A 26762-nucleotide genomic window follows, 5' to 3' on the forward strand; every position below is an offset into this window, starting at 1 on the left:
ATTGGTGAGGCCAAATTTGGAGTACTGTGTTGGTTACAGTTTTGGTCACCAAATTATAGGAAACATATTAACAAAATAGAGAGAGTGCAGAGAAGGTTCACGAGAATGTTGACAGGATTTCAAGGTTTGAGTTACAGGGAAAGGTTGTGCAGACTAGGGCTTTTTTCTCTGGAGCGTAGAAGATTGAGAGGGGACTTGATAGAGGTGTTTAAGATTTTAAAAGGGACAGACAGTAAATGTGGATAGGATTTTTCAATTAAGAGTGGGGGAGATTCAAACTAGATGGCATGGTTTAAGATTGAAGGGGGAAAATTATAAGGGGAACATGAGAGGAAATTTCTTTATGCAAAGGGTGGTAGGGATGTGGAATGAGCTTCTGGCAGATGTTGAGGCGGGATCATTGGTTACATTTAAGGAAAGACTGGATAGTTACATGGAGAGGAGAAGACTGGAGGGGTATGGACTAAGTGCTGGTCAGTGGGACTAGGAGGGTGGGGATTTGTTATGGCATGGACTAGTAGGGCCGAACTGGCCTGTTCTGTGTTGTAAGTGGTTATATGGTTATGGTTATATGGCCTGGAAGTCAGCCTGAAGAAAACTGAAGTCCTCCATCAGCCAGGTCCCCACCATGACTACCAGCCCCCCCCACATCTCCATCGGGCACACAAAGCTCAAAACGATCAACCAGTTTACCTATCTCGGCTGCACCATTTCATTGGATGGAAGGATCGACAACGAGATAGACAACAGACTCGCCAGGCAAATAGCACCTTTGGAAGACTACACAAAAGAGTCTGGAAAGACAACCAACTGAAAAACCTCACAAAGATTAGCATATACAGAGCCGTTGTCATACCTACACTCCTGTTCGGCTCCGAATCATGGGTCCTCTACCGGCATCACCTACGGCTCCTAGAACGCTTCCACCAGCGTTGTCTCCGCTCCATCCTCAACATTCATTGGATCGACTTCATCACCAACATCGAAGTACTAGAGATGGCAGAGGCCGGCAGCATCGAATCCACGCTGCTGAAGATCTATCTGTGCTGGGTAGGTCTCGTCTCCAGAATGGAGGACCATCGCCTTCCCAAGATCGTGTTATATGGTGAACTCTCCACTGGCAACCGTGACAGAGGTGCACCAAAGAAGAGGTACAAGGACTGCCTAAAGAAATCTCTTGGTGCCTGCCACATTGACCACCGCCAGTGGGCTGATATCGCCTCCAACCGTGCATCTTGGCGCCTCACAGTTCGGCGGGCAGCAACCTCCTTGGAAGAAGACTGCAGAGCCCACCTCACTGACAAAAGACAAAGGAGGAAACACCCAACACCCAACCCCAACCAACCAATTTTCCCTTGCAACCGCTGCAACCGTGTCTGCCTGTCCCGCATCGGACTTGTCAGCCACAAACGAGCCTGCAGCTGACGTGGACATTACCCTTCCATAAATCTTCGTCCGCGAAGCCAAGCCAAAGTCTATATGGTTATACATGGCTGTCGACGGTTCTAAATGTTCCAGCATCCACATTCTTCTGAGAGTCAGGACTTTTGTTCACCTTTGTGTAGAAATATAATCTCTGTGAATCCTCTATTTATTTAACGGTAATATTTATTTTAATATTTGTGTATGTGTCCTTTCTTCTGGCTATCCATCCCATAGGATGATGATGGTTCCTTTCAGTCAGTTTGTGGGGTTTGACATGAGGAAACCTCACCCTTCAGAAAGGAACAGGGTGTGCGTGAATGGATGGAGGTGAGTAGGGGGGTTGCACAGGTCCAGATCCACCCTCTCGACAACCCCTCCCGGATCCAGTGGCGCAGTGAGGTTCAAGACGGCTGAGGGAAGTTCTCTTGCAGTGAATGGCCAGACCAAGCTTCGATGCAAGGGGCGTGTTTACTAGATGGCCGTTGACCCTACGAGTGGGTACGCCCACTTTTGACAGGGAGTCTAGCCATCCTTTGCATCAGGCAAGCCTGATGGGGGAGCCAATTTAGTCACTGACCACCCACCATGCAACAGGTAGTTCTGGATTAGATGGTACCAGTAGCACTCTGACGAGTGACCTGACTTGTGTATATGTACTGTGCATGTGTATGTGTGTTTGCAGTATTTTACACTGAGGACTGAAGAATGCTGTTTCTTCAGGTTATACTTGTAAATAAATTTGAAATTGAACAAACCACATGAGAAACGTGTGTCTAATCAAAGATCTATTGGTTTATGGGGAGATGCTAGTTGCAATCTTTTAATACCAAGGTACTTCCCGTACACTGACCAGTACATGTTTAAATCTCATAACCACTGCATATATGGAATGGTGGACCTTCACTGGCCTTTCTTTGAATGGGAGCTATTTATTTTGTTTAAATCCTCCTTAATTTTATTGATGAAAGGTCTCAACGGGGGATTCTCAACACTATTCCACTTTTCTTCCTTTTTTACCCAGCAGAGCCAGGCATGCCCCTTCAGCAGCTCAGAGAGTGTGACGGTCCCATTGAGACACAGTTGTCTGGCAAAGGCGAGTGGATTGAATATGATAAACTACAGTTGGGGTCTGCTTACACTGACAAGTATGTTAAGGTAAGCCCTCTTCCACGTGCACCAATGAGTCTTCATTGCATCCTTCAGATTAAAGCATTTTGTCACTCTTTAACCTTCCAATCCAATTATTTTTAGGGGCTGAAATTCCAGTTTTTGCAAGTACTTCATCTGGTAATGGATCTTGGGGAATTTACGAGTCTTTCTGATGCACACCTGCCGTTTACTGACTTTGAATCGTTTAGGAGTCTTAAATGTAGACGAGTATTTAACTTTATCTCGCATTGAATGCTTTATGCAAAAGGTGGCACCGAACAGTGATTTTGGTTCAATGAAGCAAATGATCTGGGTTGAACTAGTTTGGCTGGGAATTTCACGGCGGGTGTGCCTACACTGGATTCTCGCCATTGGAAATAAAGTGATCCTGTGTGTACTCTGAAGGTTTGCTGGACTTGTTGAACAAAGCAATCTTCTACCTGTCATGACAGAGTGCTCTGTGCCATTGGTATGTTGGTCATCAACCTGGCCATTCATCATCCAGAGATGTGCGTTGTGTTCCTATTCTGCTTTTCTTTTACCTTTCTATTGCTCGATTGTACAGCTGACATGTAAACGCCCTTCCTGGATAGAGTATTAACAAATGATTTACAATAATTCCTAAGCTTCAATGCTTTTATGAGAAACTAAACATCCTGCGTGCATAGCTTTTTTGTTCAAATAAAACGTGTTTGTTTCAGCCTTGATGACTACCAATTGTAATTATCAAAAATAGTTAATTCTCCTATTACATAGCAAACAAATGTATCAAAGAATAGGTCGTGTTCCCCTTCGTAAACTTTTCCAGTCAGTTTTGTTCCACCTGTCCAGTAGTCTTGTCATAGGGTCATATACAAGGAAAAGCCTTGTCTTTGCCAGTGCTAGTCATCAAGTATCTATCTATACCAATTGCATATTCCAGCATCCATCTGCAGCCTTCTTTGCCATGACATTTCAAGTGCTCATCAAAATACCTATTTAATGTAATGGAAGTTCCAGTCATCTCCAATATCTCTGGCCTTGTCTTCCCCAACCTTGGATGAAACAAAAACAAAAATCTCCCTTGCCCCTTACTTTATACCGGGACCCTCTAGTTATGGACACCCTGCCAAAAAGAAACTCTTCTTGTGAGCTACCTTGTTGATCCCATTTTTTTTATTCGTCACTCATATACAACCTCATTCTCTTCATCCAAGAGAAATAAGCCCAGTCTTTCCTCATAACTGATCTACTGTCTCCAGGCACCTTCTCGGTAGCCTATCCTTCTACCAGTACAGACACCAGAACTGCACATGATTCTTAACTGTGGCCTGTTATGTCTCTGTGTTACTTGGGAGGTTTCATAAATAACTTAGAGATGCAAGATTCAAATAACAAATGAGACTTTACTTACTGATGTCTTCCACCATCTCAGGAAACTGTTCACACACTCGTATACATATACAAACGCCCCTCAGTGGTGCAACGCCCCCCAGTGGTGCACTACAGTGAGAAGGGTGAATTCTTATGTGGTTACAAAATAGTTCACATTATTCTGACTGTATAACGTGGCCCAACTACTGTTTTATATCATTATGCCACAACCATCCTGGACTTGCATCCTGTGCCCCACCCCCCCCCCCCCAAATCCTTCTTAACCACCATATCTTTCTGAGCTGCGTCTTTAGTGATGCTTTGACATCACTGAGTTTCCTCTGAGGTTTCTCGGTTCTTACTCAGATTCTAACACTCACTGTGCATATTCCTAGTCTTTGTCATCTTTCCAGAATACTTCACCTCTCTTGTTTCAGGGATAACTTCCATCCTACACAACTCTATCTATCTTGCCAGCTCTTCATTATTGTTATTCTATATTTGGAGATTACCTTCTTCATTATCGACAAAGTTGTCACTTTTTGGATCATCTGCTAATTTACTTTCATTCCTCCTACATTCAGACCCAGATCATGAATGTATATAAGAAACAGCAAGGGTCCCAGTTTTGATCCATGTCATACACAAGTGGCTGTGTGGTTTCAGTCTCAAAATAGCTTGCCACCTTTGCTTTCTTCTTCCAATCATCAGGCTGATCGGGGGTACAATTTTCCAAATCGCCCTGGATCCCAGAGGCTCTTGCCTTTGGAATCGGTCTCCCAAGAGTGACTTGGTCAAAGGCCTAACTTAAATCCTAGTGGATTAGGTGAAATGCTCTGCCCTCCCTCATCAGCACATTTACATACCTCTTTAAACAAAAAAACATTTAGACATATTATTTCCCGTTAACAATCCACTCCTCTTTTGTGTGTGAAATAATCCTGCTGTTCAGAGTTTTTTTTCCCAATATTTTCTGTACCACTGGCCTTTCAAGTCCTTGCTCTCCTCCCTGAATATAGGTATATAGCTCAAGCATTTAACTCTCCTATCTTCTGGCACCTGTGGCCAAAGATGATTTTGGTCAGAGCCACAGCAATGTCACCCATTGTTTTCCTTGGCAGATTGAGTGCATCTCATCAAGCACTTCGCATACTCCCAATAATGCATCAAAGCTTTGTGAGCAAATGCCGCCCCCCCCCCCCCCCATCTCTTTCCTTCTTGAAGGTCAAGGACAGCAGACACGCAAAAATACAATCATGGGCAATAAATTCCTTTCTTGGTTGCAGAGGTTCAAGATGACTCAGCACCCCAACTTCAGAAGGGCTGGGCAATAAATGTCTCCATGTCAATGACATCCATATGCTGAAAATAAGTTAGAACAGAGAATAATATTATTGCAGCTGGTTTTATTGAAAGTTTTATGCTGCCAAGTAGGCCAGGTTTGTGGGCAGGGAATTTTCTGAAGACTTGTATTTGGAGGTAAAGTGCCAGAAAACTTTGGTCTCTGAAATGTGAATAGCCTTCCTCTGGATGTAGAAGCAGTACACACTCACACACTCACTCACACTCAGTGATGGCCATGAATATGATCTGGGGACAGCACTTTATTCCATTCAGAATGAAGTGGAAATCTCCTTGCCTCCCCTGGCAATCTACTCTCAGTGAACAGGCTACAAGTCCCACAGAAGTACCAGCTTTGTGATGTACTGTGAAAGCCACAGGGAGAGGGAGACAGAGAAAATTTCACTGAGAAATACTGTATGAAGCAGGAGACTTGAAATAAACCTGCCAGCCGCTGTTGGGGATGTTTTTTAATTGAATCAGTTTTCTTTTCCTGTCCCGACAATAGTGTTGAGGCTTAAATTGGTTTCTGTTCATTTTTTGCTCTACATTCAGTGAGGATCACATTAAAAGGGAACGCTATGCAGACTTGCACTGCAATTATAAGACAAAACATGGCTTTATGTTTTAAAGAAAATTCTGTCACTTGTGTTTAAGTTCCTTAGCCAGCAGCAGAATGAGCTAGCAGAACATGTTCTATTTCCTAACAGTCCCAGGCCCAACACGCCGCATTTGACAGGAGAAAAAGAATTGACAACATTTCGGGCCAGAACCCTTCACCTGGCCTAATACATTGGCAGTTCCTCCCCCCTCCCCCCCCCTCCATCAATGCTGCTTGACACACCTGAGGACCTCTGGTGGATCGTGTGTTGCTCCAGATTCCAGCATCCACAGTCTCTTGTATATCCTAGTTGCTGAGACTGGCCTCGTGTTGGCTTAATCTCTTGACTAAATATTTCAGGTTTATAGCACTGTTGGAGATTAATGCTTTGGAATTATCTTCTTGTGTGAAAGAGCCAGTCTACTGTGTTAATTGCAGAATATAATTTGCCTCGTTATGATCATTCTCAGCTATGCTCCTGTTGTAACATTACTGGGAATGAGGGATTTCCTCAGGGCTTTCAAAATATTGAAATGCAAAAATTCTTCATGATGGAGAGAAAACTGAAGGATATTAATTTACATATCAGTTAAACAAAATTTGCAGTCACTGATTGTAGTTCAATAATCAAAAATGCTGGAAAAACTCAGCAGATCATGCAGTGTTCCTCATCTAGCAAAGATACGTGACCAACATTTCGGGCCAGAGTCCTTCGTCATGGTGTAGCCAAAAAATAGGCAGACACCTGAATGAAATGGTGAGGGATGGGCAGGGGGTGGGGCACAGTCCCACAGTCAAGACGTGTGCAGAAGAGAAAAAAGATGGGAAATGATAGAGGGAGGGGATAGCTCTCTGAATTCTAGAGGGAAAGGGGTGGAGAACTGGGGAAAGGAGACAGGGATAGGGAAAGAGAGAAACAGAGGAGAGGCCTAATGAAAACCACAAGTCGGTGTTAATGCCATCTGGTTGGAGAGAGCCCAGGCTGAATATTAGGGATTGTTCCTCCAATTTATGGGTGGGCTTGGTTTGGCAGTGCATGAGGCCATGGATAGATGTGTTGATGTGGGAGAGGGGCATGGAATTAAAATGGTTAGCTACTGGAATGCCCCCCCCACCCCATTGCAGCAGACAGAGCGAAGGTGCTTAACGAAAAAATCTTCTAGGCTGCATCCAGTCTCCAACCTAGATTCACAAATGAAGTGTAGCATTTTCTGCTATCATAGGGGTTAAGTAGCAAGGGGGGCTTATCAGACTGCCTCTGATCTAAAGTGTGCCTCCCAATTATTGGCTCTTGTAGGAACAGACCGAGACGGGCAGCCATTTTTGTAGTCCAGAAAACTGATCATTGTTAAGTTTGTGTTAATACAGATTCCCAGTGCCCTGCACTCTTGAGTATTCCTATCATGGCCCCAACACTGAATACATGAGTTTATTGGCCTTAACTGAAGGGAGGGTCAGAATACAAGGCGACAGAACTCTTGCAGCAATGATTCGCGGCTTTGAGGACACAAATGCAGTTGTATGCAGTTTTTAAACAATCCCTGAGGATGTTCTTCAGAAGTAGCGCAGTTTTCACTCTTAGCTTTTGTGGTTAATGCCTGAGAGGCTGTTGAATTGGAGAGGTGATGATGATTGGAGTTCAGATTTCCTCTTTGGAGAAGTCTGAACAAGGTGGATGCTGAGAGGATGCTTTGCTTGGATGAACTGTTTGGTCCAGCCATTCTCAACGGGGGCTCAATGCCTCTCCCCCGGTGGCCTCAGCACATTTAAGTAAAGGCCTTATGTACTTTTCATCTTGCGTTACATAATTATTGTAGCACGTAGAAGTATGGGAGCAACTAAATATTGACCACTTCACAGGGAAAGGAGCCCATAAACTTTGTTCAAATGCCTTTGTTCAATTGTTCAAAAGTCCTAAGGGGGCTTCAGGTTTTAAAAAAAAAAAAAGGTTCCAAATGGCTGGTTTAGACCAAAGGGTATAATCTCAGCATTAAGTAGCCAATTGGTATAAGGGTGACAGGAAAGACCTTCATGCAAATGCATACGAACATTATGGAATTCCCTACCCCAGTGAGCTGCTTGTGGTTATCTGATGAGCATTGACAAGAAAAAGGAAACGAGAAATGTAGCAGTGTCTCGAGAAATCAATGCCCCACCTTGATATTTAATGGTATAAAGCCCATGGGGTCTGTGCTTTTGTTTCCAATGTTTTTCAATAATTTGGCAACACACCTGGATTTTGGGAGTAAATTTAATGCTGTATTCAGCTGATTGTAAGCTACTTTATCATTGTTATTTAAAGGGTAATTTTCTCCACTGGTTCCTTGAGATTTTCCTTGAATTTGCTTTTTCTTATTTAAAAATCCCTTGGCAAGTGCAGAGGAGAGAAGAATGTTAAAACAAAAGTTATGCAAAAAGCCACGTCCGTCCAAGAAAGCAGTGACGACTTAAAATGTAAAATTTAGACGTGCAGGATGGTAATAGGCCTTCTCGGCCCTCAAGTCCGTGCTGCCCAATTGACCCACCACCTTCGGCACATTTTGAATGGTGGGAGGAAACCGCAGCCTCCAGGGAAAATCCACCCAGACACGGGGAGATCATGCTAACTCCTTACAGACAGCATGGGATGTGAACCCCGGTCCCGATCACTGGTGCTGTAACAGTGTTGCACTAACCGCTACGCTAACCACTCAGTTGACTATGTTTAATAGAGATTGTATTTTTTTTTCCATTCCTAGGGAACTATTTCGGTGAAGTATCCATCATGTAAACTTGGAACGGGAGAAAAAGTATTCAAAATAGTTTTGGAAGGTAAGCTGCTGTTGATTGAGGAACAGATTGTAACTTAAGATGAGATAGAGGCATTGCTATCTGCACAGCTCCTGTTGAGAGGTAAAATGATACACATTCTGTTGGTTAAAAACACAACGTGAAGAAGCTCAGTAGGTCAAACAGTGTACTTTATATTAGCAAAGACAGCCCTTCATCAAGGTATGAGCAAAATGTTGGCAAGCCCAAAACGTTGGTGATTTATCTTTAACTTTGCTATATAAAGCACACTGTTTGACCTTTTGAGCTTCTTCAACACTGCTTTTACTTCAATCGTGGTGTCTGCAGACTTTCATGTTTTACTCATATTGTGTTGGTGTTCTGGTAGATTTTGAAAGTGCTGCCATATTAAAAATGGCCCTTCTTAAGAAGGATTCTGCCATAATGAGTTGCTGGCCGTTTTAACAGTTGTAATATGTTTGAGTTGTATTCAGAACCACCTCCATTGAAATGAAGGCCACGATTCTGTTTGTTCTTTGGTACTCAATTTTACCTGTTGATGTGCACGAACACCACTTTTTAAAATTCCTTGCCTCTCTTCATCGACAACATGTTCAGCCTTATCCCTCGTCAAAAGAGGCAGCCTCCCACTTTGAATTCTATGTGCCACAGTTTTCCCCACATATTTGTGTGGATAACATCCCATACTCACCTATGCAACATGCTGTGTTATCCAGATAGAATTAGATTTTTCTGAATGAGTTAGAACTCTTTATCCAGGTCACATTGTTGTACAGTAAAGGAAAAGCCTTTCACCCTGTCTTGTCCATGGCGACTAAGTTGTTCATCTGAGCTAGCCTCTTTTGCTTGTGCTTGCCCAATATCCCACTAACCCTTTTCTATCCGCAAACCCATCCAAATGTATTTTAAATGATGGATTTGTACGCACCCCATCACATCCTCTTGGAGTTAATTCCACATGCCTGTCACTGAAAAAGTTGCTTCTCAGATTCCTTACTAATCTTTCTGCTCCTAGAGTCTTACTGCATAGAAACAATGTACGTATATACTTAATATAGACATACAGCACGGTAACAGGCCATTTCGGCTTCACAAGCCCCTGTCACCCAATTACACCCAATTATGTTTCTTTGACCAGTAGGAGGAAACCAGAGCCCCTGGGGAAAACCAACGCAGACATGGAGAGAACACACAGACTCCTTACAGACCCCAGTCCTGATTGCTGTCACTGTAACAGTGTTGCACTAACTGCTACACCAACCGTCCAAGCTCTTTAGCTCACTTGTCCATGCAAACCAAGCTGTCTACCCAAGCTGGTCCTGTTTGTTTGCGTTCAGCTAATGTTCATGTCACTGAGATGAACCAACCAACCTGTCCTTTCAGTATTAAAGAGTATATATTGCCACAGTTTTTCCCACTGATCAGACTTTTCCTCTGTAATTTCATGCTCTCACCTATTCTATAAAAAATTGCACTGAACCTCTGACTAGTGTTAGGTCTGCTTTGTTCATGAATGAGTGAGACAAACACCAGGCTGAGTCGAAATCAGGGTTCTTTGTTCTTTATTACCGGATTGTAACACTTGTGACTAACCATGTTAGTCGGAGAATGCATTCTGCCGTTATCAGCAAAATGGTGATTTTTTATACCCTTGGATACATGCTTAGAACATCATCATATCATTACTTGTCCAATGACTAAAACTGTTGCTATCCTTTCCCTGCTAGCTTCCTGCCTCTCAATCCATCAATGTCTCTCTTATCTTGTAAGTACAAGGATGCATTTACATCTTGTTACAGCCCTGTACATTCCCATCTCATGATGTTTTACCTTACACTAGCTAATACTTGCATCGTATATGGTCACTGGTCCTGAGTAACTCTCCCTCAACTTGTACTAACCTGACAGTAATTTATTTTGTTTTCTCTCTCAACAAGTGTCCAAATACAGGTGAAACCCCCCTTTCTTACCCTCCCCCCCCTCACCCCTCTGTTGTGTTGTGGAAATTCACCCTTGTTGAATCCAAAAATTTCCACTAACTAGAGATGTGGAATGAAATTCACTCTTTTGGAGTTCATGTTGGGGGGTAAGGAAATTAAATCGACAATTTGTTGTGATGCAGTATGTTACCTTGGAACAAGACTGGCCATAACGTGAATTAATTGGTTGCAGTGGAAAAAAACGTTGAAAATGCAACAAAAACTGTCAATATTTGTCTGCTGTCCTTTGTCAGAACTAGGAAAGAGAGAGACTAAAATTGAACCAAGAGAGTTGGTAAACATTATGACTGTTGCATTTACAATTCAATTAATTACTTTTAATAGTTCACGTGGGAAGAAGAATGAAGAGGTTTGGTAACTCAAACTATTAGTTCATTCTTCTTTGGCTTGGCTTCGTGGACGAAGATTTATGGAGGGGGTAAAAAGTCCACGTCAGCTGCAGGCTCGTTTGTGGCTGACAAGTCCGATGCGGGACAGGCAGACACGATTGCAGCGGTTGCAGGGGAAAATTGGTTGGTTGGGGTTGAGTGTTGGGTTTTTCCTCCTTTGCCTTTTGTCAGTGAGGTGGGCTCTGCGGTCTTCTTCAAAGGAGGTTGCTGCCCGCCAAACTGTGAGGCGCCAAGATGCACGGTTTGAGGCGTTATCAGCCCACTGGCGGTGGTCAATGTGGCAGGCACCAAGAGATTTCTTTAGGCAGTCCTTGTACCTTTTCTTTGGTGCACCTCTGTCACGGTGGCCAGTGGAGAGCTCGCCATATAACACGATCTTGGGAAGGCGATGGTCCTCCATTCTGGAGACGTGACCCATCCAGCGCAGCTGGATCTTCAGCAGCGTGGACTCGATGCTGTCGACCTCTGCCATCTCGAGTACTTCGACGTTAGGGATGTAAGCGCTCCAATGGATGTTGAGGATGGAGCGGAGACAACGCTGGTGGAAGCATTCTAGGAGCCGTAGGTGGTGCCGGTAGAGGACCCATGATTCGGAGCCGAACAGGAGTGTGGGTATGACAACGGCTCTGTATACGCTTATCTTTGTGAGGTTTTTCAGTTGGTTGTTTTTCCAGACTCTTTTGTGTAGTCTTCCAAAGGCGCTATTTGCCTTGGCGAGTCTGTTGTCTATCTCATTGTCGATCCTTGCATCTGATGAAATGGTGCAGCCGAGATAGGTAAACTGGTTGACCGTTTTGAGTTTTGTGTGCCCGATGGAGATGTGGGGGGGCTGGTAGTCATGGTGGGGAGCTGGCTGATGGAGGACCTCAGTTTTCTTCAGGCTGACTTCCAGGCCAAACATTTTGGCAGTTTCCGCAAAGCAGGACGTCAAGCGCTGAAGAGCTGGCTCTGAATGGGCAATAAACAGCAAGCTAAAATATTGTGTATCTCACTGCCCCCTGCCCCCCCCCCCCCCCACTTTCCCCTCAGCACAAGGATCCAGTTGTATGCATAGTAAATGAGAGCATACGTCATTCAGCGTGTGAAGTGATTTTTGTCATGGCCGAGTCATGATTAGGCTGCAGTCTAGTGATGGAGATCTGCAGCAACTGGTTCAGGGGAAGGTGAGTGGTGATGGATTGTTTGCCTGAGGTATTAAAGTGTGGAAAACTACATTCAACTGCACCAGACTCCTTGCCAGGGGACCAGATCAGAATGGTTGTCCTCAATTGTATTGAGCCAGTCCTCATTTGCCTTGTGAAGACTACTTTCATCTGTTCATGCACCAAACCCACAGTTCCTGTCATTATTGGGTTTGTTGGTGATTGATGCCAGGAGGATCGGCGCTTAGCAAGTTTCCAGGGACTGCGATGTGAATGCTTCTGCTTTGCTCCCAATGAAGACCAGCTGGAGGTGTCAGCTGTTCTGTAAGCATTCCATGCATGGTTAAACAGATTTCAAGTAACTGCTGTGCAAACATGTGTTGATTGTTGCTTAATGTCACTGTGTCTGTCCAGACAACATTTTATCCAAGTGCAGAGGGCATCCAGAGAAAACCCACATGATTCATTTTTTGAACAAATTCCTTTGCTTATGGAGCATCAGTGTTGATGGTTTTCAAAGTATCTCAGCCTTTTGTCTTCTGTTTCATAATCCTCCCCATTAACATCATTCTTTGGCTTGGCTTCGCGGACGAAGATTTATGGAGGGGGTAAAAGTCCACGTCAGCTGCAGGCTCGTTTGTCATTGCTTCTATCTGTAATTACGTTCTTCCTTCTCATAATTTTAATTTTGTAGCACACTTATTTTTTCTCACTGCTGTCAAAACAAATACAATAGTCTTGGGATTTATTGTTCAAAGTTCAGATTTATTGTCCAAGTACATACATGACATCACCTACAACCCTGAGATTGTTTTCTCCTGTGGGCCAGGCAGAATTTGCTTCTCAGTAAGTGTTCTCAAGAAAAAAGTTGCACATACAAACGAGAACAAATAAAGAAGCATAAGCAAACTTTGCAAAAATAAATACTCAGTAATAAATAAATTGCAAGGTAAGAGTCCTTAAATTGGTCTCTGATTGAGTCTGCTGTTTAAGAATCTGATGGTGAATCTATACCTCTTTTCTGATGGCATCAGCGAGATCAGGGCATGTGCTGGGTGGTGTGGATCTTTGATGATTGCTGCTGCTCTCCGATGGCTACGTTCCTTGTAGATTTCCTCGTTGGTAAGGAGAGTCTGAAGACGCACACTCAACTTTTTAAAAAAGAACAGCTTCTTCCCCTCTGCCATCAGATTGCTGGATGGCAATGAACCTAATTATTGATTTTAAAAAAAAAATCTTGTAGTTCCAGAATTGTAATTTATGGTAATTTTGCACATTTCGAGGCACATGTTCATGATGATGAACATTCTTGGCTCTGTCCACTTTCTGCTCAGAGGTATTGATCCTCCCATACAAGGCCACAATGCGGCCAGTCAGCACACTTTCCATTAGATAACTGTGGAAGTTTCCCAAGGTTTTCAATGTCATACTGAACCTCGGCAAACTCCTGAGGAAGTAGAGCCACTGATGTGCTTTCTTAATGATGACAGTAGAATGTTGGGTCCAGGAAAAGTCCTCCGAGATTGTGACTCACAGTGATTTAAATTTGCTCACCCTCCCCACCTCTGATATCTCCCAATTTGGATTGTACACCATGACATGAAGTGCGAGGTGGTTGTTGTTAGTACATCATTTATCCAAGTTTACAGTCTCCCTTCTGTATGCTGTCTTATGACCCCTTTTTATACAGTCCACTCACTACTGGGGTATCATTAACAAATTTGGAGATGGTGTTGTTCTGGTACTGAGTCATGCAGTCGGCGGTATAAAGCGAGTAGTCCAGGGGCTGAGTGTATATCCCCGTAGTGCTCCAGTATAGACTGAGATTGTGAAGGAGATGTTTTTGACAATCTGCACTGATTGGGATCAAAGGTGAGGAAATTCAAAATCCAATTACACAGTGGGGTATTGAGGCCCAGGCAGTGCAGTTTTCTGATCAATTTTGAGGGGATTATGGTGTTGAATGCCAAACTGCAGTCAGTAAAGAACATTCTGATGTATGCATCAGGTGTTTTGAGGTTTTGTGTCAAACTGGTGAGATGCGATCTGCCGTAGATCTGTTGTTGTGGTCGGCAAATTGGACTGGATCCATGTCAGTGCTCAGACAGCGCTGATATGCTTGAACACCTGCCTCTCAAACCATGTGGTTTGCCACTGGTTAATAGTCATATAGGCACCTTGTTCTTGTGTACTGACGTGATTGAGGCCTGTTTGAAGCAGGTCGGCACTGTGCCCTGTGGGAGTGAGACGATGAAGGTATCAGTGGATACTTTGGCTAGTTGGTCAGCGCAGGTTTTCAATAGATGATCAGGTGCTCCGTCCTAACACAATGCTATGTTGTCTAATTTGTCTCCTGCATTTCTTTTTATTAGACCAGAATTTCCCCCTGACCATTGAGATAGTTTGTTATTATAATTAATGAAAATATTTAACATTAGGTTTGTTTAACAGTGAGTTTTTAAAAAAACTTTTGTTCTCTTTCTAACCTATAATGATCTGTACAGCTCTCCTGCTCTATTTGCCTCTAATCACATTTCCTTAACTGCTTTTGTATCTTTGATTGGTTTTGTATCGTTCCAAATAGTATTTTAAGAACTTCCCACTGTTTATTGATTGAGCAACCAAACAGTTGTAAATTTCGGCCATCAAATTATCTCATCACTTCAAAGATTTCAACCCCCAATCGAATGAATTGGTCTTTTTCTCAAATAAACATTCAAACGCTCAATTTAATTCCTGTAACTGCATCACTTACCTCGTTTTTCCAGGCCTTCTTTAAGTCAATGCATGGTTTGTGTTTAAACCAGCCCATTTTTATTTGAGCTTTAAAAATACATGAATGTTTTTCCACGTGATAGCATGCAGAAGTGTCAAATAATTTTCAATTAATTCACTATAACCTTTTTTACTTAGACATACAACATGATAACAGGCCCTTCCAGCCCGTGCCACCCAATTAACCCTCAATCCTGTACGATTTTGAAGGATGGGAGGAAATCTGAGCTCCTAGAGGAAACTCCTGCAGACACAGGGAGAGCATATAAACTTGCAGTCAGCGCCAGACTTCAACCTGGGTGGCTGGCACTATAGTAGCATTGTGCCAGCCATGCCAGTGTTAACTTTAACGATGAAGTATTAATTGAAGTGGGTATATGAGTGGGGCATTTGGCCTTCAACCGGGTTCCTCATTCAGATTATGCAAAATGCAGGAGAACCTCAGCAAGTCTTAAATATTTTTTTCTATACAAAATTTTATTCAAATAACAACATGACAAAATTACATCTAAACTTTCTACAGTATTTATATTGTGAAACATTTCCGAAAAGCAGCAAATCAATACTGGCCCTCCGTTTCGTACAATTTTCAGGTTTGGATTAAAATCCAGTTTTCACTATCGATAAAACACTCAATCCCTTGGGGAGCCCACCATTCCCAGAATGTGCCCACTGACTGTCTGATACCATGTGCTCCCTCTTTAACACTGTGTGGGCCTGGACATAACCCCGAAAGAGGGGCTCACCCTGGACCCTTGACTGCTCGCCACCTCAACCTGTGAATATCCAGCTTGGCCAGATCCAGCAACAACCTCACAAGGAGATCCTCTCAGCATCATTCAGCATTTATTAAAATTTTCTTTGCTTTAACTGTCGGGGTGGAGGGGTATGAAAGTTGAGGTTGATGGTCTTTGGGTGGGCTGATTAGATGGCAATGTGGACGAGTGGCATTTGGACTATGGTGATTGGGTAGGAATGTGGACATGGGCACATGGTATTTGGTGATTGAATGGGAATGTGGATGTGAGGTACCTGGAGTGTGGTGATTGGGTAGGAATGTGGACGTGTGGCACACAGTGATTGGGTGAGAATGTGGGCGTGAGGCACATAGTGATTGGGTGAGAATGTGGGCGTGAGGCACATAGTGATTGGGTGAGAATGTGGACGTGAGGCACATAGTGATTGGGTGGGAATGTGCAAGTGTGACACTTGGTGATTGGGTGAGAATGTGGGCATGTGGCACATAGTGATTGGATGGGAATGTTGACTTGCAGCACTTAGTGATTGGGTGGGAATGTGGACATGCGGCACATGGTGATTGGATGGGAATGTGGACGTGTGGCACATGGTGATTGGGTGGAAATGTTGACTTGCAGCACTTAGTGATTGGGTGGGAATGTGGACGTGCGGCACATGGTGATTGGGTGGAAATGTGGACGTGCGGCACTTAGTGATTGGGTGGGAATGTGGACGTGCGGCACATGGTGATTGGGTGGGATGTGGACGTGCGGCACTTGGTGATTGGGTGGGAATGTGGACGTGCGGCACATGGTGATTGGGTGGGAATGTGGACGTGCGGCACATGGGGATTGGGTGAGATATGGACGTGCGGCACTTGGTGATTGGTTGGGAATGTGGATGTGCGGCACATAGGGATTGGGTGGGAAATTTGCATGATGCTAGAACAGATTGCTTCCTATTCTGTGAATGGTGCGGTGCAGTGAACACGCAAGTGTCTGATTTAGGACTGAAGGGGAGCTTCTCAAGCTTGCTCCACTATTCATAAAATCACAGTTGATCTGGTTGTAATCTCACAGCTGTGTTGCCATTTTCCTGCAGTCACCCTCCTGTCAAGGATTCATCATCCTCTGCCTTAAAAATATGACTCTGCTCCCTTTCAGAAAGTGAGTTCCAAAAACACTTAATTCTGTGAGAAAAAGATTTGCCTTGTCTTTCTCTTAAAAGGGTGAACTGTTGTTTTTGAGTAGTGACTCCTCGTGCTTGAATTTCCATAGGAGGCAAATTTCTCTGCACATCCACTCTGTCAAAGCACTTCAGGGACTTGTAGTTTCGGTCAAAGCCTCTCTCACTTTTCTAAACTCCAGCAAAGACTAAATGAACCAGTTTTGCCTTTCACCGTAAGACAATCCCTCCATTCCAGGTAACAGCCCTGGTGACCTTCTCTGAACTGCATCCATTGTTTTAGAAACAGAAAACAATAAGGGGGCAATTTCCATGCACAATATTCCAGGTGTGGTCTCACCAGTGCCTTGCGTAAATGAAGCAGAACCCTCTTACCTCGTGTTCAATTCCCCTTGCAATAAATGAGAGCATTCTATTGGCTTTCCTATTTGCTTGCTTTTCTTCCATGATAATATGTATCAGGATTCCCATATTCCTTAGCAACTCTGAACTCTGTCATCTTTTGACCATTTGTCTGTCCAGTGTTGGAGAAGGTGAGATGGTTGAATGCCAGTTCCATTGCTGACCTATGCATTGCCTTGGACAAACGAACCGACTGTTCATTGTTAGTGTTGGGTTGAATCATTTTGCAGTAAGCAAGACTAAATCGTGAGACGTCCCCATGAAACCTGTGTATTTTTCTTCTAAGTTGTGCCTTGTGTGAATCAAAAGCAGCATGGTCCTAACACCGAATCTTGTGCCTCTATATGCCAGGAAAACCAGCCATTTCATGTAAATTCTCTGAGCTTGCTATATCAGTTCCGATGTTTACAGCTTGTTGTGAGCTTTAGTACAGTGAAACCCTGCTATCCAATATTTATGGGGATTGTAGATGCCAGATACGCACATTTTCCAGTTGCCTGAGACTTGCTCTGACAATACCTAACTAATACACCTGCATTAAGAACAATCAGGACAGTGTAAAATGTAATTTGAAAAAAAAGTATAGTTGTCCTTAACTATATAAAGTTCACTTTAATCTGGTAATTCCCGTAGCTTAAAATTGAACCCTGATTGCTGTCGCTAACTGTGCCACCGTCATAATTACCCCTCCCCCAAGTTTATAGATAAAGCCTTACCAATATATTAATAATATACTAATAAAAATAAAGACTCTTACTAGGCAGGGATAGGGAGACACTTTGTGAGAGTCACCTCAGCGGTGAGCAGCATCAACCGGCCCTTCATCCTGGGCGACACCATTTTATTCAAACACAATTTTATTTAAACAATGCTATGGGTGGAACACGACCAGGGCACTCCGCTGGCTGAATATTTGCTCCCATCTTCACAAATTGTTTATGTGTTGCTTCGGAGAACATTTACAATTTTAAACTTTAAATTTTTATTTATTCTTATTTATTTTAATTTTTAAAATTTATTTATGGCCTTTATTTATTTATTGCCAGTTGCTTGGATTCCAGATAACAGGGATTTTACTGCATATGAATTTGACATAAACAGAGTTATCCTTGACAGTTGCTTTCCCTGCTCCTGCCACCAATTATTCCACTCATCTATTTCACTCATTCCATTCTCTCTTGCAGAGCACAAATGTGGAAATGGCCCTTCAGCCCCACTGAGCCATCAACTGGCCATTTCCTCTAACTTCTCCTTCTGATCAACTCTGCCCTGTTCGACAGCACATCTACCATCATCCTGCACACCTTTCTGATGTTTGAGGAAATTCAAGCACCCCGGGTGGGATGCATTGTAGGAAGACTGTGCGAACTCCACACACAGCACAAGAATTCCGGATTGATCCCAGGTCACTGGAGCTGTGAATTCTTTAGGATTAGATTAGGGTTGCCTGCATGTGTATTGCAGTCCAAGTACAGGTATGAAGGCATCTGGGTAATGCAGGTTTGCAGTGTGCGCATGAAGACATTTGGGATTTGCACACAAACACAGTGACCTGAAAATTGCTGGCTCAGTTCTGAAAAAAAACCTTCTGCTGTGGAATCCATGTGGAGCAAGAACTTGTTAAATTCTCCAGGCATTGCAAAATCTGTCCACTGAACCTCCGCCAATAGCTGCAAGATCCTTCACTTAAAATGGAGAGGAATGGGTGTGAGAGAAAAGGGCAGATGAATACTGAGCATCATTTGTTTAAGTAATGTAGTTTTGATCTTAATTTTTAATAGATGACGGTATTTTCATGGATATTGATTGTTTCTGAATGTCAAGTACACGTCCTTGACAGTAACATCTGGAGATGTGGCTGTCAAAGTTTTTTATAGCCATTTTGGTGGGACTGCTTGTTGTGACCACCCTCTGATGACATGTTGCATTAGGCAAGGACCTGCAGTCCCTAGGTATTGTGATTTAGAATCTGAATAGCCAGTAAGTTGCAGTGGCATGATCCACAGTCGGCAAAGTTCATCTTTATCTCAGGTGTGGAAATTCCAAATGTTTTCTGCTTTGATTTTTGCAAATTCCTTTCCCAGTATTTTAACTAAATTTCTGCAATGTACAAGTGCTTTGTGGCAGTTTGGAATTTCAGGCCTTTGTTGTAATATAACATGTTTGAAATTTCATGTTTTTCTTAGAGTCAAGTTTGCAGCCACCCACATCCAATCAAGCATCAATCAACACCTTTATATTTGGAGAGTTGGTGGGAGACTGTGAAAACGTTCTTAAACAAGGGGTAAAGTATTTAACTAAGCTTGTTAACTGAGAGTTTATAACTCAGGAAAGATTCATCAAAGAGAAGGATGGTTCAAGGGTATGTTAGATGTACTAAGATAGATGTACAAGGTGCTGCCTTGCAATAAAGATGCCCTGCATTAAGATACATAACTGGCTTGATCTGTAAGGTCACCCAGTATGGATAATAGATATTTCTAAAGGGAAGGGAAGAGATTCAAAGCCAGAATTCATGATTTATAAACGAGTCACTAAGTGGCTAATAGGAAATTTTAAAAAATGCAGCTGCTAAAAATCTAATTTTTTTAAAAAATCTGAAATATTAATTGGGTCGGATGAATCTGTGGGACGAGAAATAGAGCTTGCGTTTCAGGTTGAATTTTGGAAGAACCTCTTGTTGAACCCTTGATAAAAAATCTAGAACTTGCTGTGTTGAGGAATAGCCGAGGGGAACAGTGTGGATGTATTTAAGGGGAAGCTAACTGAAAGCAATGTAAAGGATTTTTTTTTGTTGATGCAGGCATAAGGTGCATAAGAATGAACCAAGTTTATTGTCGTATACAGTAAAAATCCCTGGTGTCTGGGAATCGGTAGATGCCGGATAAGTTGCCGAATTTGCTGGTTGCTTGAGATTGCGTGTTGCGTGGATTAATGAACTGACCACTTGGGGAGCTAATTTTAATCTTCGTATTTGCAATTTTTTTGCTAGTTGCTTGAGGCTGCTGGTTGCTTGATAACGGGGACTTTACTGTACCTAAGTACGTTGTACAGATGCAATGAAAGTCTTACTTGCTGCATTTCTCAAGTATATAAAACATTTCTTCTTTGGCTTGGCTTCGCGGACGAAGATTTATGGAGGGGGTAAATGTCCACGTCAGCTGCAGGCTCGTTTGTGGCTGACAAGTCCGATGCGGGACAGGCAGACACGGTTGCAGCGGTTGCAGGGGAAAATTGGTTGGTTGGGGTTGGGTGTTGGGTTTTTCCTCCTTTGCCTTTTGTCAGTGAGGTGGGCTCTGCGGTCTTCTTCAAAGGAGGTTGCTGCCTGCCGAACTGTGAGGCACCAAGATGCACGGTTTGAGGCGATATCAGCCCACTGGCGGTGGTCAATGTGGCAGGCACCAAGAGATTTCTTTAGGCAGTCCTTATACCTTTTCTTTGGTACACCTCTGTCACGGTGGCCAGTGGAGAGCTCGCCATATAACACGATCTTGGGAAGGCGATGGTCCTCCATTCTGGAGACGTGACCCACCCAGCGCAGCTGGATCTTCAGCAGCGTGGACTCGATGCTGTCGACCTCTGCCATCTCGAGTACTTCGACGTTAGGGATGAAAGCACTCCAATGAATGTTGAGGATGGAGCGGAGACAACGCTGGTGGAAGTGTTCTAGGAGCCGTAGGTGATGCCAGTAGAGGACCCATGATTCGGAGCCGAACAGGAGTGTGGGTATGACAACGGCTCTGTATACGCTTATCTTTGTGAGGTTTTTCAGTTGGTTTTTTTTCCAGACTCTTTTGTGTAGTCTTCCAAAGGCGCTATTTGCCTTGGCGAGTCTGTTGTCTATCTCGTTGTCGATCCTTGCATCTGATGAAATGGTGCAGCCGAGATAGGTAAACTGGTTGACCGTTTTGAGTTTTGTGTGCCCGATGGAGATGTGGGGGGGGGCTGGTAGTCATGGTTATTAGGTGTAAAAAAAAAATACAAAAAGAAGAGGGTAGAAAAAAGTAAATTACAAATGTTCACAGTTGGATAGTATCCATTCACAAATCCTGACATGGACCTTTGGACTGAATAGTCTGTTTCTGTGTTTGACATTCTTTGCTGTTCTGCATAAGGCAAGAAGTTGTAGTGACAGGGGTTGGAGATTTTGTGGAGCAGAACTGTGGCAAATATGGTTTTGTTCCATAGGGTGGGTGGGTAACAGACCTATCACATTTCAGTCATTAGCCATATGATCCAGTCATTTCTAATTAAATGATTCTGTAACCAAAATTTAGTTGCTAATTATTTAATGAGTTAGTAACCTGTCTCTCGTTTTGATTATAAATCTTCATCCGAGCATTCATCAGTAACTTGACCCCCCCACCCCCCCCAATGACATCACACCTCACATGCTGAACCCACTGCAAACTCCCAGCCCAATTTCTGTTTCAAATTTATGAGAAAATTGCAAGTTGTCAATGAAGGTAAGTGTCACAGAGGTAAGTTTTACTCAGCTCTGCTTGCATAACAGCATGTGAACTATGTTGGCTACCCTGGGAACTTATTCTTTCCTTCCATGTTTAAATTACTCCTGAGAAGACACTGCAATACACCACAAGAGGAAATCAGTTCACTGATGCTTTCTTTCCTGCTCTGAACCTGATGTAAGTTTGTGTCACATTTATACCTAGTACAGTAGCATGTGTTCTTCTGTGAGCAGTCGAACAGGTGATATCTAAGATTCACTCTGCTGTGTATAGAGCACAAAATGCAGAGTAGAGCGTTTCAATGGAAATGGAGATCTCCAAGTCCTAAATAAAGGACAATGAGAACACTGTGGTGGGGCTCATTGTTTGCAGGGCAATGCCTATTGGTGTATGCTTTCACAATTTTGAGCCTTCTCTCTGCCAGGAGGAGGGTGAAGAGAGGGTGTCCAGGGTGTGATAGGTCCATTGGCTGCCTTTACTAGGCAGCGGGAGATATAGATGGTCCATGGTGGCGAGGCAAGTTTGCATTATATTCAGAGCACTGCTCACTACCTCCTGCAGCTTCTTCCAATTTTGAGCAGAGCAGCTCCCATACCACACTGTGATGCATTCACATGCATCAGTTAAAGTTGAACTACAGTACAACTCCGCCTATTCGGAATCAGATTCTCTGAAATCCAAATTTCTCCGAAATTATTTTCAGAGCTGAACTGATCTCACAGGTTTGAAAAAAATTTTACTCGACACGAAATTTGACGACAATTGTCCTCGTTTCAGGTAATTCCCTCCCTTCTCTCTTTCTATTTCTTCTTTATATTCCCCTATTGACTTTTCTCTCCAACTCCCCCTCTCAAACAGCGTGCCACTGTCTCCCAGCTGCAAGCGATCGGAAGAATTCCTTCTCCCAGCGTCATCAAGGAAAGTGGCCTCCCGGGCATGAGCGGGACCTTGGACTCTTCCTCTCCCTTTCCTCACACCTTCCTTCTCTTCCCTCTCCTCCCTTCCTCTTTGGCACAATGGAGCGCCCTCTCCTCGGCCTACTACCACACACGCACACCAGACTCCCCGATGTAAGGACTCTGAGTCGGGAGCTCCGGTGATTGGGGAGGCAGGAGCCCACTGACTTGCCAGTGAGTGTTTCACTGGCCTGGGAAATCTCTCTGGGATGGGTGGCAGTGGTCGGTTGGTCTCGGTGATTGGAAGTGACATTACAGCCAGAATATTTTTTTGGTAACATGTAAATATTATTTTAATGCTTTAAAAGCCTTTCCTTGTTGTTTGTTGTTGTTTAAACATTGTCACAAGAGATTTGCTATTGCTACTGGACTGGTTTTAAAAAATAACCAGTTCTCCGATTAAAACCATTAATTGACATTGGCCCGGACCCTACCATTTTAGATAATCGGAGTTGTATTGTTCACCCTGTGAGAAGGAGTTCCAGGCGTATCGTTCAGGAATTAGAGGTGATTAAATTGGAAAGTCGAATGTGAGTGAAGCTTGACTTGGATTTGAGCGTCCCGAAGATTGTATTCTCAGAAGAATTTGCCCTTTCACTATGCTAGTAGGGGGAAGAAAAATATTGTTTGGTCACTAAAGAAACATTTGCCTTTAGCAATGCACAACTGTTTCTCATTTGAGTTCAGAAACCAAAAGTATTGGATGTACAAAGTAGGGTTTGGATATAAATTGTTGATAAATGTAAAAATAAGTGGAACTTCTCATTTCAGCAATGGTGTGACTTAATTCTGGATCTAGAAGAGGACTGGATTATACTGATAAACGAGAGCAAGAAGAGGCTTCCTTATTTTCTAAAAATCCTCATTGAAGGCTGTGGAGGCAGCAGTTTGAAAGGGGGTTGAGAGCTGTTGAGGACCACATGTTTCTGGAGGAAAGGTCATGGAAGACTGTCCAGTGCATGCTCTGCAGCATCTTAGGTCTTGGAGCATTGCTGCCAAAAGACGCTGAGAAGTTGAGCAGAGGGTTAAGTTTACCTGCTTCTAACAGCCTAACCAAAATGGAAGGGAACTGTTTTGTAAATGCTGCACTGGTGTTCAACTGCAGAGGATTGGGCTTGTCACTTGGAAAGGTGAAACATTGCACTTCACTGGAATTTTTTTTCCCTTTTGGAGTGAATTCCACCTTTAATTTTTTTGAAGAACTGCAGTCATTCTCTCCCTTGCTGATTCTTCATCGTGTATGTAACTTTACTCAACCTATACAATCGCTCAGGCTCCCCTGAATTGGATTGCAGCGACTGTTCCTTGCAGTGGTTGAGTTGGTGACTTACCGGACATCGGCTGGGAATGCTGGGGTTGCTTTAGAAATCTTGTGCTCTTGAGCAGTGGTTTTTAAACTGCTCTCTAAACTCATATTTCACTTTAAGTTATCCCTATGCCATAAATCCTCTGTGATTAGTAAGGGATTACTTAAGGTGGGATGTGAGTGGGAAAGGAAGGTTGAGAACCACTGCTGTAGTTACTGAAATATTTTGCTTGAGAAAAATTGTCATTGGCCCATTTCCTTTGGAGTTATGAAACCGTGCACATGACGAGTCAATTAGGGACGATTAAAATAGTGGTTTTCAGAGTTTTTTTTCTTTCCACTCACCACCTTCCCACCAATCACTCCCTGTGACTGCAGGAGATGATCCACTTGCGCACCCCCCCCCCCCCCACCACCACCGATCATGGTCCCAAACAGCCTTTCCAGGTGAACCAACCTTTCAATCATGAATCTGAAGGGGTCATGTACTGCATCCGGTGCTCCTGTTGCGACCTCCTCTACATCAGAAAAACCTGACGGAGGCTAGGAGATTGCATCGGTGAGCATTTTGGCTCGGTCCATTGCAATAGCAGGGATCTCTGTGGCCACCCATTTCAATTCCTTGCCCCGTTCCCATGCCCACATGTCTGTCCATGATCTCATGCACTGCCAAATTGGTACCTTCCAACCAGATGACATTAACTTAGACTTGTCTGGTTTCTGTGAGCACTTCCCCCACGTCCCCACATCTATCCCTATTTCACCTTTCCTCTAGATCAGCATTGTCAGACTTATCTCCTCCCCCGATTAATTCTCGCCTTTTCTCTCCTATCTTGTCCACGTTGAATCATAACCTTTGTCCATGGGTCTGCGGTCGTCCCCTGCCCTTTCTTTCCACCTCCCTGGCCTTCTAATTCAGGTGCCTGCCTGCTTTTTAAACTCCTACCTTGAATTCTCGTAGCATCAGTCATATATCTTTAACTCCTTTAACCTGAGTTTCTCCAGCATTTCTGTATTTTCACTGCACTCACAGCATCTCCAGACTTTTGTGTTTCCAACCTGGACATTGTCCAATTACTCCTGAGTGTGTGGCTGAAGATGTGATTGATCTCTGTTGTGGGTGCGCAGGAGACTGCAGGCGTTGGAACCTAGAGCAAAAAGAAACTTACTGGAGAGACTCAGTGGGTTGAATAGCATCAGTGGAAGGAAAAGAATGCTCAACATTTTGAGACAGACGTGAGTGGTTCCAGCCCGAAACATTGTCTGATCCTTTACTCCCAATGATGGAGCTTGACCTGCTGAGGTTCATTTTTAATCTTGGCTTTGTTGCCCTTGAAAGAAACTCCTAACTTCCACCTTTCCGAGCAAGTGCTAAATTGTGGCAGAGTGGATCCATAATCAAGAAAATGGAATTCCAAGTAAATCATGAGACAGTGGTTGAAGTAAAACACACACACAATGCTGGAGAAACTCAGCTGGTCAAACGATGTCCTTTATATTAGCGAAGGTAAAAATACAGAACTGACGTTTCGGGCTTGAGCCCTCTGACATTCACAAGACACAAAAATGCCTGCCAATTTTCTTCCATACCTTGATGGAGGGCTCAAGCCCGAAAAGTCAATGATGTACATTAAGGACATAGTTTGACCTGCTGAATTTCTCCATCATTTTGTGTTGTTTACATGGAATTCCAAGCCGAATGGAATTTTCTAGATAATAGGTTTGATTGGCCTTGTCACTTGGCTGACGTGAGTCTTTCCAACCCTCATTATCAGTGGCTTTTAGTGTGCAAAGCTTGCCTACTATTTCACCAAAAAAAATCAAATTCTGTATGTGAATCATGTTGAGGAAAGATCACTGACCTCCAATTCCATTGCAGAATCCTTCATTCCAAACGCCTTTATCTTCCTCCAGCGACAAAATTTAGTCGTGTCTCAATCTCAAGCCCCCTTCATATTTGCGCCCCACTAACTAGGCTGTTCAGTGTCCTGGGATAAGAATGGGGGTTTGGCCTTTCACACTAGACTACTCAACGCTTTCACACTTGCAAGGGTCTATCCCCAGTCTGTTCTACCTTTAATAGGAAGTGCCTGAAATGTTGCTGCCCGTTTCACACTTGCTTGATCTCGATGTCAGCACGTACAGTCGCTGGGGATTGTACTAGGAGTCGAGGTCGGCAATCTGGCGAGAGATGACGTCATCTGACGCCGCCGTTGAGCAGATTTTGCTTTTACACTTGCCACTTTCAAGGCAGATTGGCGTTCAGTTCCTGGCATGACTGGCTAGTGTGAAAGGGGCTTCAGAGTGAAGCCTTGGGTTGGCTCTGACTATTATTCCTTTTAATACGAAATTAAACCTATTTTCTCCACATTCCTTTCGATTCTACCACCCACTTGCACATTTGGAACAAATTTACCGTAGCCAATTAACCGACCAGACTGCATTCTTTGGGATGTGGGAGGAAACTGGAGCACCTCCACCGTCGCTGGAATGCGCACACTCCACACAGACAGCACCCGAGGTCAGGATCGAAGCTCATGCTGTGAGGTAGTGACTACTCGCTGTACCACCTGTGATCATCTGTGGAACTGTCCCTCAATCTGATTTCCATCTCGGTTTAGCGAGCTGGAAGATAGAAATGCATAATTGTGTTCCCCTGGAGAAGATTCCCTATAACCTCAGAAACAGGAATGATGTATTTTTAAGAATATGGTGCATCAGGCTAAATCTTTAACGATTCC

General features: G+C 43.6%; 1 protein-coding gene across 5 annotated transcripts in view; it reads left to right on the forward strand.

The window, feature by feature from the left end:
• The window catches only part of pot1 (protection of telomeres 1 homolog), a 299294-nt gene that overhangs the window by 61772 nt on the left and 210760 nt on the right, over positions 1 to 26762 (forward strand). For 4 of the 5 annotated variants that reach the window (XM_069903354.1, XM_069903353.1, XM_069903352.1 and 1 more), the window contains exons 2-4: positions 2447 to 2580; positions 8608 to 8680; positions 19477 to 19574. In XM_069903354.1, the coding sequence (XP_069759455.1) occupies positions 2458 to 2580; positions 8608 to 8680; positions 19477 to 19574 (294 nt within the window). In that variant the 5' untranslated portion in view covers positions 2447 to 2457. The remainder of the gene's footprint in view (positions 1 to 2446; positions 2581 to 8607; positions 8681 to 19476; positions 19575 to 26762) is intronic. The other variant, XM_069903350.1, reaches the window with a different exon arrangement.

Source organism: Narcine bancroftii, chromosome 11 (assembly GCF_036971445.1).
Source record: "Narcine bancroftii isolate sNarBan1 chromosome 11, sNarBan1.hap1, whole genome shotgun sequence".
Taxonomy (NCBI): Eukaryota; Metazoa; Chordata; class Chondrichthyes; order Torpediniformes; family Narcinidae; genus Narcine; species Narcine bancroftii.